Source organism: Ailuropoda melanoleuca, chromosome 19 (assembly GCF_002007445.2).
Source record: "Ailuropoda melanoleuca isolate Jingjing chromosome 19, ASM200744v2, whole genome shotgun sequence".
Classification (NCBI taxonomy): domain Eukaryota; kingdom Metazoa; phylum Chordata; class Mammalia; order Carnivora; family Ursidae; genus Ailuropoda; species Ailuropoda melanoleuca.
The window spans coordinates 25,257,501-25,270,928 of NC_048236.1; the positions used below are offsets into that span (position 1 = coordinate 25,257,501).

General features: G+C 41.8%; 1 protein-coding gene across 1 annotated transcript in view; it reads left to right on the forward strand.

Annotated features, from left to right (window-relative positions):
* The window catches only part of KCNQ5 (potassium voltage-gated channel subfamily Q member 5), a 502,936-nt gene that overhangs the window by 474,324 nt on the left and 15,184 nt on the right, over window positions 1-13,428 (forward strand). The window contains 1 exon segment of the mRNA XM_019796792.2: window positions 2,819-2,927. Within this exon segment, the coding sequence (XP_019652351.2) occupies window positions 2,819-2,927 (109 nt within the window).

Below are 13,428 nucleotides of genomic sequence, written 5' to 3' on the forward strand. Positions count from 1 at the left end.
ATGCAAATGTAATGCAAGAGAAGGGAATCCAAATGGCAACAAGAGAGAAGACAGAAAAGTCTGGAAGGAGGCAGAAGGGAGGCTCAGAGTCAGGCAGTATTTAATAGGGCAGCTCCAAAGCCCAACAGCCTAGATTTAAATTCTGGTTCTGTCACTTACCCTTCATTTGTCCTTGAGCAAGTTTCTTAGCTTTCTGTGCCTCACTTTCATAATCTGTAAAATAGGGGATAATAATACATAACCTCTTGTGGGGCTTGAAGCAATTAAAGTTCTTGGCATGTCATTAGATTTCCCTAAAAAGCACTTAATTATTATTATCGCCGTCATTATTACCCTTGAGTGAAGATTTGGAAACGATGAAGAAAAGTTTTCTCAATTGTGTTCGTTCTCTAGGGGTGCCGTAACAAATGACCACACACGGGGTGGCTTGAAACAACAGAAGTTTATTCTCTCACAGTTCGAGAAAGCAGGGTGTCTGAAATGAGAGCATCACCAGGGTTGGTTCCCTCCGGAGTCTCCAAGGGAGAAAGCATCCCACACCTCTCTCAGCTTCCAGTGGTTGCCCAAAATTCTTGGTGTTCTTGCCTTGTAGATCCATCAGTCCAGTCTCTGCTTCCATCTTCACTTTCTTCCTGTACTTTCTCCTTTTCTGTCTTGTAAGGAAACTTCCATTGGATTGAGACCCCACCCTAATCCAGTATGGTCTCATCTTGAACCTTACCTTAATTACATCTGCAAAGACCCTTATTCCAAATAAGGTCATATCCTGATGTTCCAAGTGGACATGAATTTGAGGGTAATACGATTCAGCCTACTATACCTACTGAAAGCAGGTTAGGATAAAATCAGGGGAAGAAATTGCCAACATCTCATGGAAGAGTGTCATCCAAACTTGGGCATGTTGTGCACCAGAAGGGCTGTGCTGCGTAGGTGGTCAATCCAACGAAATGGGCCAGCTCCCCTCAAGCGCATCACTGAGTCAGAACCAAGTGTCAGACAGAGTCAACATGTGTACTCTCATTTAAATGGTGGCAGAATTCTCTGGAGAGAAGTTGAACATACCCAGCAGGGATAGGCTGCCCCAACGAGGCAGCATGCACGGCCAGCTCTTTCCCCTGCTCTCTCCTGACACGTTGCATGCCGCTGCCGAACCCACTGTGGAACCCCGAATGCATTCTGACAGTGGGTGATGCAATGTAAGAGCCTCGGGGAGCTGGGTTTTAGTAACATGCTCTGCAACTCACTCGCTCCCCTGACCACCTGCATGGCCTCAGGTAAGATACTTCCCTTCTCTGAGTCTCAGTCTGGGCTTCTAAAAACCAGGCTTGATATCACCACTAACTTGTAGAGTGGCTATAAGTAAGAAAACTAACATTGGCAGAAGCTTCCCTTAAATGCCTGGCATAAATTTCAATGAGTGGTTGCTGTTCCTTTCATTATTATGAGGTGGCAGCTCTGTCTCTCCCTACTAGGCTTGAGGGTAAGAAGGCCAAAAGGACCACGAAGCAGAGCTGTGAAGACCCATCTACATCTCTCCCCATCCCACTCCTCCTGCTCTTGGCACACAGGAGACTGAGCAGCCACACAGCAAATAGCTTCACTAAATGACGCGCCAGCTGCAGCCAAATATAAGCACTGCTTCAGTGAATGGACTTCTAATAGCCTTTCAGGATTTTGAACCCAACCAAGACAACTCATGGCAAATTCTCTTCTTTTCGTGACTTAGCAAATGAACACTGGGCCGAGCAAAGGCAACCGAAAGCAGTGTTAATGCTTTAGTGTATCTCAACATTTAAAGAGGCTTAAATAGTATTTGGAGGCTATGTAACTCATCTCTCAGGAGTGTGCTTTCATTACTTTATTTACTTACTACCAGGGTAATATATACCAGTTATAGGAATTTTAGAAAATACAGCCAAGCAAAAAGAATAAAATCATTGTTAATCCCAGATAGATAGATTTTTAAAAAACAATAAATTGTGATGTTTCTCAGTCATTGGCCTTCAACATCATTTTAACAGCTTCATAATATTCCATTATATAAACATACCAATATTTATTTAACCCATCCCCCGTTCCAGAAATTTTAACTTGTTTTCAATATCTTGTTGCCGAAAACAAAGCTGCAATGATATGAGTTGATTTCTTACTAATTTTATAAATCTTTATTAATTTCTTATTTATTATCACCCTTCTCCTTTTCCAAGCTTTGCAATTAACCCAAAAATTAATTTGCTTGGTTTATTAGGAACCGATTTTATTGTCCAATCTGAAAATCTTCTCAGTTTTGGCTATACTATCTTAAGCAAGCTCTCTTCTGAGCTGCCTATGTCCAGTAACTAATAAGTAGTCAATGTTCTTGGACATGGCTGCTTCCACACTTGTTTGGGGCATGGGGCTAATGGGGCCAATGTCATGGGCTTCAAGCTCTAAGTTTACAGGCCAGTTAAGTATCCAAAGTCTGTTTGCCTAACTCGAAACAGCTGTTATTTAAATGCTGGCAGTTAGTTTCAAAAGAACTGGGCAAGAGAGCATGGGTAGATCAACACAAATCCATCACCACGACTGGAAAGACAGTGTGTCAACACTGGAAAACAGCTCAGAAAGGTATTCGTGTCGAATCACATAAAATTAATAAGGTTGTAGAAAAAAAAAAAAAAAGAAGGAATCCTATTGGGGAAAACAATTGGCTGCCCTTACATCTCTTGACTTACAAGCTTCGTCTCTGAGTCCCCCCGTTCCTATGTGAGTCTAATTCGGCAAACATGAACTCAGTTGATGGTGGTGGTGTTCTATAACTGACAATTTTTTCTTGCAGCTGACACAGCGCTTGGCACTGATGATGTATATGATGAGAAGGGATGCCAGTGCGATGTATCAGTGGAAGACCTCACCCCACCGCTTAAAACTGTCATTCGAGCTATCAGGTTGGTGGAAAACCTTTGACAAAATGAGCCAGAGACCTACCTCTGATAATTTGAATTTATATTGCGAAGTTCTTTTTCCTGCAGGTAAACCTCCTGAAATAATTCATTTCTCTGCTCCTATTCACTCACATGCCTATTAAATGCTGAAAGATATTTTCTTAGTACAAAACTCTACTGTGTGCGGCACAAAGTGTGTTATAAAAGGAGGCAGGATTCGAAATGCCAGGCCATGCCAGAGAGATTCAGTGAGAATTGGCTTCTCATGAGAATTTGTGGGCTTTCAGGACATTTTATGTATAGACACAATTGGATTTTTTTAATTATTTTTATGACTTGATGCTCTGATCCATGTTCTGTATCTTACATCAAAGAAAAATCCCACTAAGTTATTTCAAAACAGGTTGAATCCTAAAAAGGGGACGCCTAAAGCCCTCTGCAATGACTTGCTCCTCTCTGGCTGAATGTAACGTTAAACGCTGCTCTTCTGTTTTTTAAGTTTTTATTTAAATTCCAGTTAAGTTACCATACAATGTTGTATTAGTTTCAGGTGCGCAATATAGTGATTCAAAACTTCCATACAACACCCGTGCTCATCACAAGTGCCCTCCTTAATCCCATCACCTAATTAACCCATCTCCCGCACCCACCTCCCCTCTGGTAATCAACAGTTTGTTCTCTATAGTTGAGAGTCTATTTCTTGGTTTGTCTTTCTCTCTTTTTCCCCTATGATTGTTTTGTTTCTTAAATTCTACATATAAATGAAATCATATGGTATTTGTCTTTCTCTGACTGACTCCTTTCGCTTAGCATAATTCTCTCTAGCTCCATCCACGTCGTTGAAAATGGCAAGATTTCATTTTTTTATGGCTGAGTAATATTCCATTGTGTATATATACCACATCGTGATTTTTTTCTCAGATCTTGGGTTAGGGTTAGGATTAGGCTTAAGGTATGTGCCTCGTATCCTGCATTTCAGAGACCTCTCCGGAGGGTTTAGAGTTAGGGATTAGGGGTTAGGGTTGAGGAGTAGGCTTAGGGTTAGGGTTAAGATTTGGGTTAGGGTTAGGTTATGTGCCCAGCATCCTGCAGTGCAGAGATCTCTCCAGACAATAAAGCCCCGTACTTCCGCTGGGGTGAGAGTACAGTTGGCAGCCATCCATGAGATGAGGCAAGGAAGGGACTAGGGGCTCTAAATACTCTTTAGATATTCAATTTAAAAGCTGATGTTAATATGCTTCCTCTTCCAATGGCAGAATCTAAAAGAGTACCCAAAGCAACTTACCTTTCTGTTTCCAGGATCCACTCCCTCCAAAATTTAGGATCTGGACTAAATAAACTGCTGCAAGCCCCGCCTGCCTAGTTTAATCTCTTTGGGAGAATTTTAATCTGTCCGTGAACCCTGAGTGACTTTGTTGCAAAGAAATACCTCTGATCTTTTTGGCTCTCTGTGCCTCTTACCAAAAAGCCAGAAGAAAACTTAAAATATCCAACCCAACTTAGCTGTCCAGATATGTAGTCTAATTTCAGAGATCAGCATGACTGATATTTACTTCTATATTTAGTTGGTCATTTTGTATCATTAGACATTGCTTTACTTGATATTTGGGCATCACTGGGAAAGCAGAAATGAGTTATAAAGATTTTGATAAATGTTTGTTAAGGCAAAGAAAATCACGGTTAATGAAAATGTGTACCCAAGAAGATACTTAAACCTTGTCTGTAACGGCACCCTAAAAAGAAGTGAAGTAAAACCCAGTTACTTCTCAATGGAACCCTTGAGCAACAAACCCTATGGGTGGAGGACCATACCTTCCTATGTGCCCTGGACCATCCTAGATTATGCCTCTTATCTCATCATAATTGTTCATTGTCGATACTCCCTGTCTTTCTCAAAGTATCCCAGTTTGGACAATTATATGATCACCCTACCCCTGGGGAGCCTTAGGTAATGTTTAAGCCCAGAAAACCCAAGTATATGTAGTAAAATGATGCCTGAAGCCTTCAGTTAAAAGGGACAGAAAGGATATAGAACTGCATTGTCTAATATGGTGACCGGTGGCCACATGAGGCTAGGTAAATTTGAATTAATTTAAATTAAATTTAACTTAAAATTCAGTTCATCAGTGAAACTACCCACATTTAAAATGCCCAATAGCCACAAGCGGCTACTAGACTGGGCACAGAAGACATAGTGCATTTGCATCATTGCGGAAAGTTCTATTGGACATTGCTGGTCAAGAAGTCACCTTGAAATTCTTTACATTCATTCATTATATGCCTCAAAGACCCTAGAGTGAAGGTGGGGCAATTCATCCACAGATTAGTCTGACTTGGAACAAGTACTGTAAAATCTTATCTAATGGGAACAGATTAGGTTTCCTAAAAGTCATACTTAACCCAATTTGTTCATTTCCCAAGACCCTCTGAAGCTTTCTGCTTTTGCCTCACAACCTATAAAAAGAATTGTGAGCCACAAGAAAGAAAACGAAATAGGTTTATTCTGCCAGCTAAGCACTCTAGCGGCAGCTGAAGATTTACTTTTATACCATCCCCTTGAAACCTGCCTGATTTTTGTAAAGTCCTTTGCAGAATTCCCTTGCTTTTCAGAATTCTTTCTTGGTTCTTATTTTTAACAGGACTTTATTATTTACGTGTATCTCCTTTTTGTGACTTTCTGAAGCTTTCAGCTGGCTCCTCGTGACACTTGAGGGGAATGTTTTTGTTCCCCATATCCTGATTCTGAGTTCCCCTTAAAATTTGTGGATTCTCTAAAAACTCAGTAGCTACGCTCAATAGTTAATAACTTCATTGGAAATCTTTGCCTCGTGATACTACTTAATTTCTAAAAATACATGATTAAAAGACCCACCAGTACAATTGGCAGTTCTGAAAAGGAATTTGCTGATGTAAATTCCTAAATCTTATGCAAAAGTGTCCTTTTCTTGAGTCCAGTGAAATAAGTAAGCTGCATAGCAGTTGATGGGAATGTCTTTGACCAGAACATACCATTTCTTACAGCTCACCTACAGTGGTATTTTATATATATATATATACACTACCGATTGCAAATGCAAACCATCTATTATTCACCTCTAAAATACCAACTTTGTTTTGGTATTTTCCTTGTTATTTTTTGGTCGTTTGATTATTTAATATGAATAGTTGAATATGCCTTTTGTCTTCCAGTAGCTCTTACAATAATAATAGTTTTTCCTAAGAGCCAAATTAAAATTAAGATGTGTAACAGAAAATAAGTATTCTACTGCAAAGATGACAACTTGGAAAACAAAACCACTGCATCCCCAAAGAGCAAAATAGAAGTTCTTGCTTTGGTTATTAATATTTACTAGGCATCTGCCATTTTCTAATTTCTGGTTATTTTGGGGAGTAAAGATTCTCTGAGATGACTAAGGCCACTCTCAGTACTTGTCTGGATTGGATTACCCAAATGCACTTTGAGACTTTTTTTTTTTTTCAGTGACTGACATCACTTTTTATAGTAACGAACAATGGCTATTCTTAGACATTTCCAAAATATGTCTTAAAAATCAGAAGAATACTTAGTTTTGTATAATTCCTCCAGGATTATCACAGATTATTCTCAAAATGTCATTTAGTGGGAGTGCACAAAGTTGCTGGAAATGTGTTTTAAACTCATTACTGGGAGTGTAGATTGTACTTATTTTTCACAAATGTTCTGTATCTTGTTAATGATTTAATACAAACAATGTTAATTTTCTTTTCATTCATTCATAGAAATGAGTTTCTAAATAGAAACATGAGGGGAGCCTGGGTGGCTTGGTGGGTTAAGTGTCTGCCTTCCACTCGGGTCATGATCTCGGGGTCCTGGGATTGAGCCGACTCTGCAGGGAGCCTTCTTCTCCCTCTGCCCCTCCCCCTCCCTTCCTCCTGTCTGCACGTGCTCTCTCAAATAAATAATTAAAATCTTTTATGAATAAATAAAGAAAAAGATGACATTAGCAGGGAAGTAAACAGATTGACCAGCATATTGATAAACTCTTGAACATTCTACACACTCACTTTTCATCATATCATGGTGTATTCATTTGCTAGGGCCTTCACCACAGAATACCACAGACTGGGTGGGTTCAACAACAAAAATTTACTTTCTCACAGTTCTGGAGGCTGGAAGCCCAAGATCAAGGTGTCGGCAGGGTTCTTTCCCCTGAGGCCTCTCTCTTTAGCTTGCAGATAGCCACCTTCTCACTGTGTCCTTACGTGGTCTTTCCTCTGTGCACCCACAGGGTCCAAATCTCCTCTTCTTACAATGACATTAGTCAGGTTGAATTAGACCCTACCATGGGTCTTATTTCAACTTAATCACTTCTTTTAAAGCCCTGTCTCCAAATACAGTTATATTCTGAGGTACTAGGGGCTAGCACTTTAACATGTGAAATAACAATTCAGATAACACATGGCAAGATACTAGTTTTCCTATCACTATTTAACAAATACTTTCTCAGGAACAATATCAAAATTTTCAGATTAAAAATAAACCCATAAATAACCTTAGATATGTTCTCTCACAATATAAAACATCTGGATATTTGGGAATATCTAAAGAGGTTGACTGTTACCTTTGAACCTTGTACTTGGCATTGTGTAAACACTACATAAGTGAGAATCTTGCACAATATTTCTCGCAAAAATTAATATATGCTCATTAATTCAAAATAAGTAATATAAATAAATACATAATAAATAATAAGTGTTTAAAGTTATATCCAAGTCTATATTTATAAAAGAGTCTCAGAATAATAATTTTTATAATAATTTTTTATTTGAGTATAGTTGACACACAATGCTACATTTTCAGGTGTACGATATAGTGATTCAACTTCTCTATATGTTGTGCTGTGCTCACCCCAGCTGGAGCTACCGTCTGTCACCATTCAATGCTATCACAGTCTCATCGACTCTGTTCCCCATGCTGTGCATTTTATTCATGCGACTTATTCATTCCAAAACTGCAAGCCTGTCCCTCCCCTTTCTCTTCACTCTTTTAGCCAGGCTCCCACTCCACTTCCCTCTGGCAACCATCAATTTGTGCTCTGTATTTATAAGTCTGATTCTGCTTTTTGTTTGTTTACTCACTTGTTTTATTTTTTAGATTCCATATATGAGTGAAATTATACGGTATTTGCCTTTCTTAGTCTGACTTATTTCACTTAACACTATACCCTCTAGATTCATTAATATTGTCACAAATAGCAAGATATCGTCCCTTTGATGGCTGCATTGGATAGATAGATGATAGATAGATAGATGATAGATAGATAGATAGATGATAGATAGATAGATAGATAGATAGATGATAGATGATAGATAGATATAGATATAGATAGATATAGATATCTCACATCTTTTTTATCCATTTGTCTATGGATGGACACTCGGGTTGCTTCCATATCTTGTCTATTGTGAATAATGCTGCACTAAACATAGGGGTGCATCTTTCTCTTCAAATTAGTGTTTTGTTTTCTTTGGGTAAATACCCAGTAGTAAAATTACCGGATCATATGTTATTTCTATTTTTAATTTTTTGAGAAACATCCATACTGGCTTCCACCAAAGCCGCACCAATTTACATTCCCACCAACAGTGCACAAGGGTTCCTTTTTGTCCACATCCTCACAACACTTGTTATTTCTTATCTTTTTGTTATTTTAGCTCTCAGAATAATAATTTGTAAAAATAAAGAAATGTTTGTGTTTGTTTTCCTGTACTGAACTGGCTAGATAAATTCTTAGATATGCATACCAAGGCATCATAGAAGTGCTATGTGAAGGATTTATTACACAATTGGAGAATGAGCTCTGTTAAAATGATGCAATGCAAAGCTCACCTGCCTCTTACCTGCACTTTTTTCATAGAATTACTCTGAGATCAAGGCCATTCTTAACGAGGCCCTCAACAGCAACTGTTCTCTCGTCAGCTTGTTTTATACAACTAGTTCTGTCAGGTGTCAAGACACAAATCAGAATGCCATACAACCTACTCTTCTTGTAAAGACAACCAAAACAACCCCATGGAGATTACTCATTGTTCTGAACAGAAATGACCGAGAAGCTGTTGATTGTATCATGTTCTTAACTTCTCTTATCATCTCGATGCAATGATCACCATGCCTGCTATGTTTCACTTGTATACTCCCTTGTATGTCCCAACCCAAACCAGCCTTCTAGAAAATCAAATGAATAAATAAAGTCTGCGATAAAAATTCAAAGAATTCTTTAGTTGAAGCCGCAGCCAACTTTGCCCTGGCACCATTAGCTAATTCGACCCCCAGCCTCCACCCTCCTGAGAGCTTCTCAGAGAAGTGATCCAAGAAATGGCAGCCTCTGTGCAACCTTGGGCAACCCATGTCAACTCTCTGTGCCCTGTTTCCTTACTGGCGAAGTAAGGAAGGTAATGGTATTGACCTTGTACGGCTGTGGTGAGGATTAATTGAATTAACATTTGCAGAGCACTTCGAGCAGTGCTGGGCACATGGTAAGCACTATGTAAATGCTAGCCATTATAACCTCCGGGTCTCTGGGCTCCTTACTGCCTTCCCAGCATGCTGCCTACTGTGCCCTTCCTCTGCTCAGGCCAGACCCTCTCCTTTCTGAGCTCCACTGACTCCCACGGTATGTCACCGGAGAGGAGCGCTTCCTTCTCTCTTCTGAGAGGGTTCCCAACTTCCAAAAGTTTGCGGCCTTGCCTGCCTGCACCCCCCTTCCTCAGGAAGCACTTGCTGTTACCCCTTGAAGTTATGTCCTCACTGAGGAATCACTCAGAGCAGCATCACTCAGGGCTGGAAGAGCAATATCTCCACCCAACCACAAGCCCATGTTCCGGGTAGATTTCTCCCCCTTCCTCCTCAGGGTGAGCTTGCCGCCTTCCCAGGCACCCTCCCAAGAAGAGGACTGTGAAAGGGAGAAGCTACCTCTCCTCTCCCCTCCCACCCCCCACCCCCCCTACACACACAGAGGCCTGGCTATAAACTCTTTGGTTCCTCCCAAAGGATCAGTTCATGCGCTCTGAAAAGAAAAAAGAGAGTGATCAGGACAGAGCTTCTACTCTGCACCAGACACCAGAATAGACATTAACAAGAAAGATGGATCCCTGCTGGGAATCTTGAAGGGCTGCCAAAAAAGTACAGAGTCGATTATAATGCAGAGCAGCAGATCTCGACAATAACAGAAGTCCGGGCTGTTGGGGCAGATCGAGTGTCAGCACTTACGTGGGAGATGGCATTCAGGAAGGCTTTTTGGAAGAAGGGGCATCCTAGCAGGGATCTGGTGGCTTTGTAGGTACAGCCAGGTTATTGAAAGGGGTGTGAGTTTAGGCAGAGGGAACCGCAGTTGCGGAGAACCGGATCTGAAGACGGCATCGGAAAGTGTCTGGGCTGGTAGGGGGTGGAGAACGTGGGGAGCAGAGGTTAGACTCTGGAGGAGCAGGAACCATTATAAGGAGCAGGAAGGTGTGGAGGCCACGGAAGGAAGGAAATTTGTCAGCCTGGTGCTTTATTCTAATACTTAGGACAATGACTAACTGCAAGGAATGGATTGGAAAGAGGGGACCATTGTTGTGACCATACCTGGCTCTGCCCGGGGCCAGCCAGTGGTGATGAAGAGTCTTGAATGACAGATTTCGGAGCTCAGTCATGAGAAAATGATAAGATTTGGATATTTGCTGGTTAGAGAAGACAGAGTGAAAGAACAGGAAGAATCAGGATGGTACACGGTTGGGGGCTGGAGGCTGGCCACGCAGAGGCTGGCTTGTGGGAAGAGGGGGAGTCGTTGCAACTGTAGAGTTTGCGGGGTCACAGTGGGCCCCAGCAGGGCCTGCTTCAGAAGCCCAGGAGAAAAATCTGGAATGGAGACTAACTTGGTCGTCGTTGGTACAGACAGAGATGCTTTGCAGAAGCATCACCCGGAGGGGAGTGTGGGCGTGAAGACAGAAGAAGGTCACCGCAGAATGGAAGGCTCACAAACCTGTAGGGAGCTGCAAAAGGCAGAAGACTCTGGTGGAGACTAACGCCGAAGAAAACAGCGGGCGCGGAGAAGGAGGGGCCGGCAGACAGCGCGCTGAGCCACGGGAGCTCCGCTGTGTTCAGTGCTGCTCAGAGGTCAAGAAGATACCACGTGAGAAGGTCCTTTGGCATCGGCAACCAGGAGGTCATCGGTGACTTTGGAGAAAAATTCAATAGAGGCCAAAAGGGTTTGAAGCCAGATGGTAAACAGAACATTTTTCTAAATTGTCTATCAGAACCTTTTGCTCTAATAAGAACATAGATAAAATGTCAAGAATTTCTTTGCAACTAGCAAAGACTCATCAACTCTTCTAAAATTGCTCAGATCTGATCAGCAAAGAGAAGAACCATGATGACTTGTCAGAGTTTCTCAGGCGGATATGCAAATCAGGCCTTGCTGTCACCCTGGGTTGGGTGACAAGGTTTTCCAGTTTCCTTGCCCTTGTGTTCTTCCTATGCTAAAGGGCACGTGCGGGGACCATTGCCTGGACTGTCCCCTAAAATGCATTCTCGACTCCGAATCCTTCTTAAATCTCGCTCCGTACTTGAAACAAGAATACTCCACGAATAGAGAAGGAGAGGCACATGTTTGCCGTTGTGGGTTTTTGTTAAACCTACAAGCTGTTTAATCATCACCCGTTCTTAATTTTGCTGATAGCGTCTCTGCTATTTTAACAGAGGTGATGAGTCTTTGTTTGCAAGTCACCGTTAAGACATTCTTGACAGCCAAGTCTCTGGCATGTTACAGTAAATGACGCTGCTAGAAGAACATTTTATGGATCATTTAACACATATTTTTAAAATCAGCTAATATATTCCCTGGAATATTCTTTTTTGCTTGTTTCTGTTTTGAAGATAATTGCTTGTGGCCACATTTTGCTCTAAGGCTGCATTAAACTAGTGTTTTCACGGAAGACACACTTCGCGGTATCTAATTTCTAACCTTTCATTTTGTTATAATTTAAACTGAAACTCCTATTCAATGCTATGACTAAAAATATTCAAGAGCAATCAATGGGTATGGGCACTTATGTATTTACTTCTTCATTTCATGCTTTAAGGTTTATACAGAATTGTATACTCCTGGGGAAACAAAATTCCCAAATTTAGTTACTGGATCAATGGTCAGAAAATCCTAGAAGGAGAGTTAACCGTTTGCAGACTTGCTTGAATCCAGAACTTCTTGCTTGGGTTCTACTATTCTTATCCCCTTTAAAAAAAAAAAATAGTGTAGGAGAACCTACCAAATCCTGACTATAAAACACAACAACAACACACACTGGAAGAACAGCATCCATGTGCCCACCGTGTGGCCACAGAAGTGGCCCTGCTCCCTAAGTCAGCCAGGTGGGGCTTACGGCAGCAAGGCATTAATGGGCTGTGTACAAGGGCTGCTAATTTACACGTCTCCAGCAAGAATTGAAAGCCAGAAAATGAGATTGGCCAGTGCATCCGGGAACTCCCGGGGCTCCTTCGTCACTGGCTAGTAGCCCAGTGTAAGATGCTAGAAAGGTAAAGTGGATATGTAACTCTATCACTAGTTTTGAAGGGTTTTCAGAGTCTCGGTACTGTAGACACGGATGCAAATCTGCGTCACTGAGTCATGTTTACATATTAACAGGGAAGTAATAAATCATCCAAACAAGTAACACATATGCCTTTAATGTTGACCCCAAAGATGAAGTCCCACAGTCCTGGTTGTCTGACTGTTTACTCCGTGATCAGCACCATCCCTGACTGTCTCTGAAAGGCAAAAAGAGGGCTGCCTTGGGGAAGTTTTGGTAATCCAAGGGCCCTGGATCAATTCAAGAATGAGCCCTAGGAACCTTGCTCTTAAGGCAGAGAGATGCTGTGTTCCTTGCAGAGAGTCAGAAGTCAGAGGGTAGAATTAGCCATCCTGGGAAGGAGGGAGTTAAGGAACGCATGTCAGTAGAGTAAATCAACCCAACTGGCCAGCGTAAGGTAAGAAAAGAGGTCAGAGGGAGAAACATCCACACCAAAACACAATCTGGGCACGTAAGGGACCATTTCTGCAGCCTGAACAAATTTGGTGATATAATCCCCAGAGGTGGGGGTGCAGAGGGTAAAGGACTGTCTTCTCCAGAAATTGTTTCCTATCACTTACAGCAATCTGGGTTAAATGCTTCTGTTCCTCACTCCCGCTGGCCTGAGCTGCCCACCCCTTCCACTCACACACCGTCTGCCCCACCAGACGGGAAGGACTCAACAGCATTTATTTCTTCATCGCTGTATCCCTGGCATCCGGCACATAGCCTGGCATGTGGTGGGCACTCAGTAAACGTGTGATAGGTGAGCGAAAGAATCCAGGAGTGAATTCTTGAGTCCCAGGCGTCAGACGCGCCTGTGGCATCGGTTAGGGAAGCGGCCACACAGAGCTCATCCTAAGAGCTCCTGGCTCTGGACAAATGAGGCTCTTGGATCCTGTCGGAGCTCCTGGCTCTA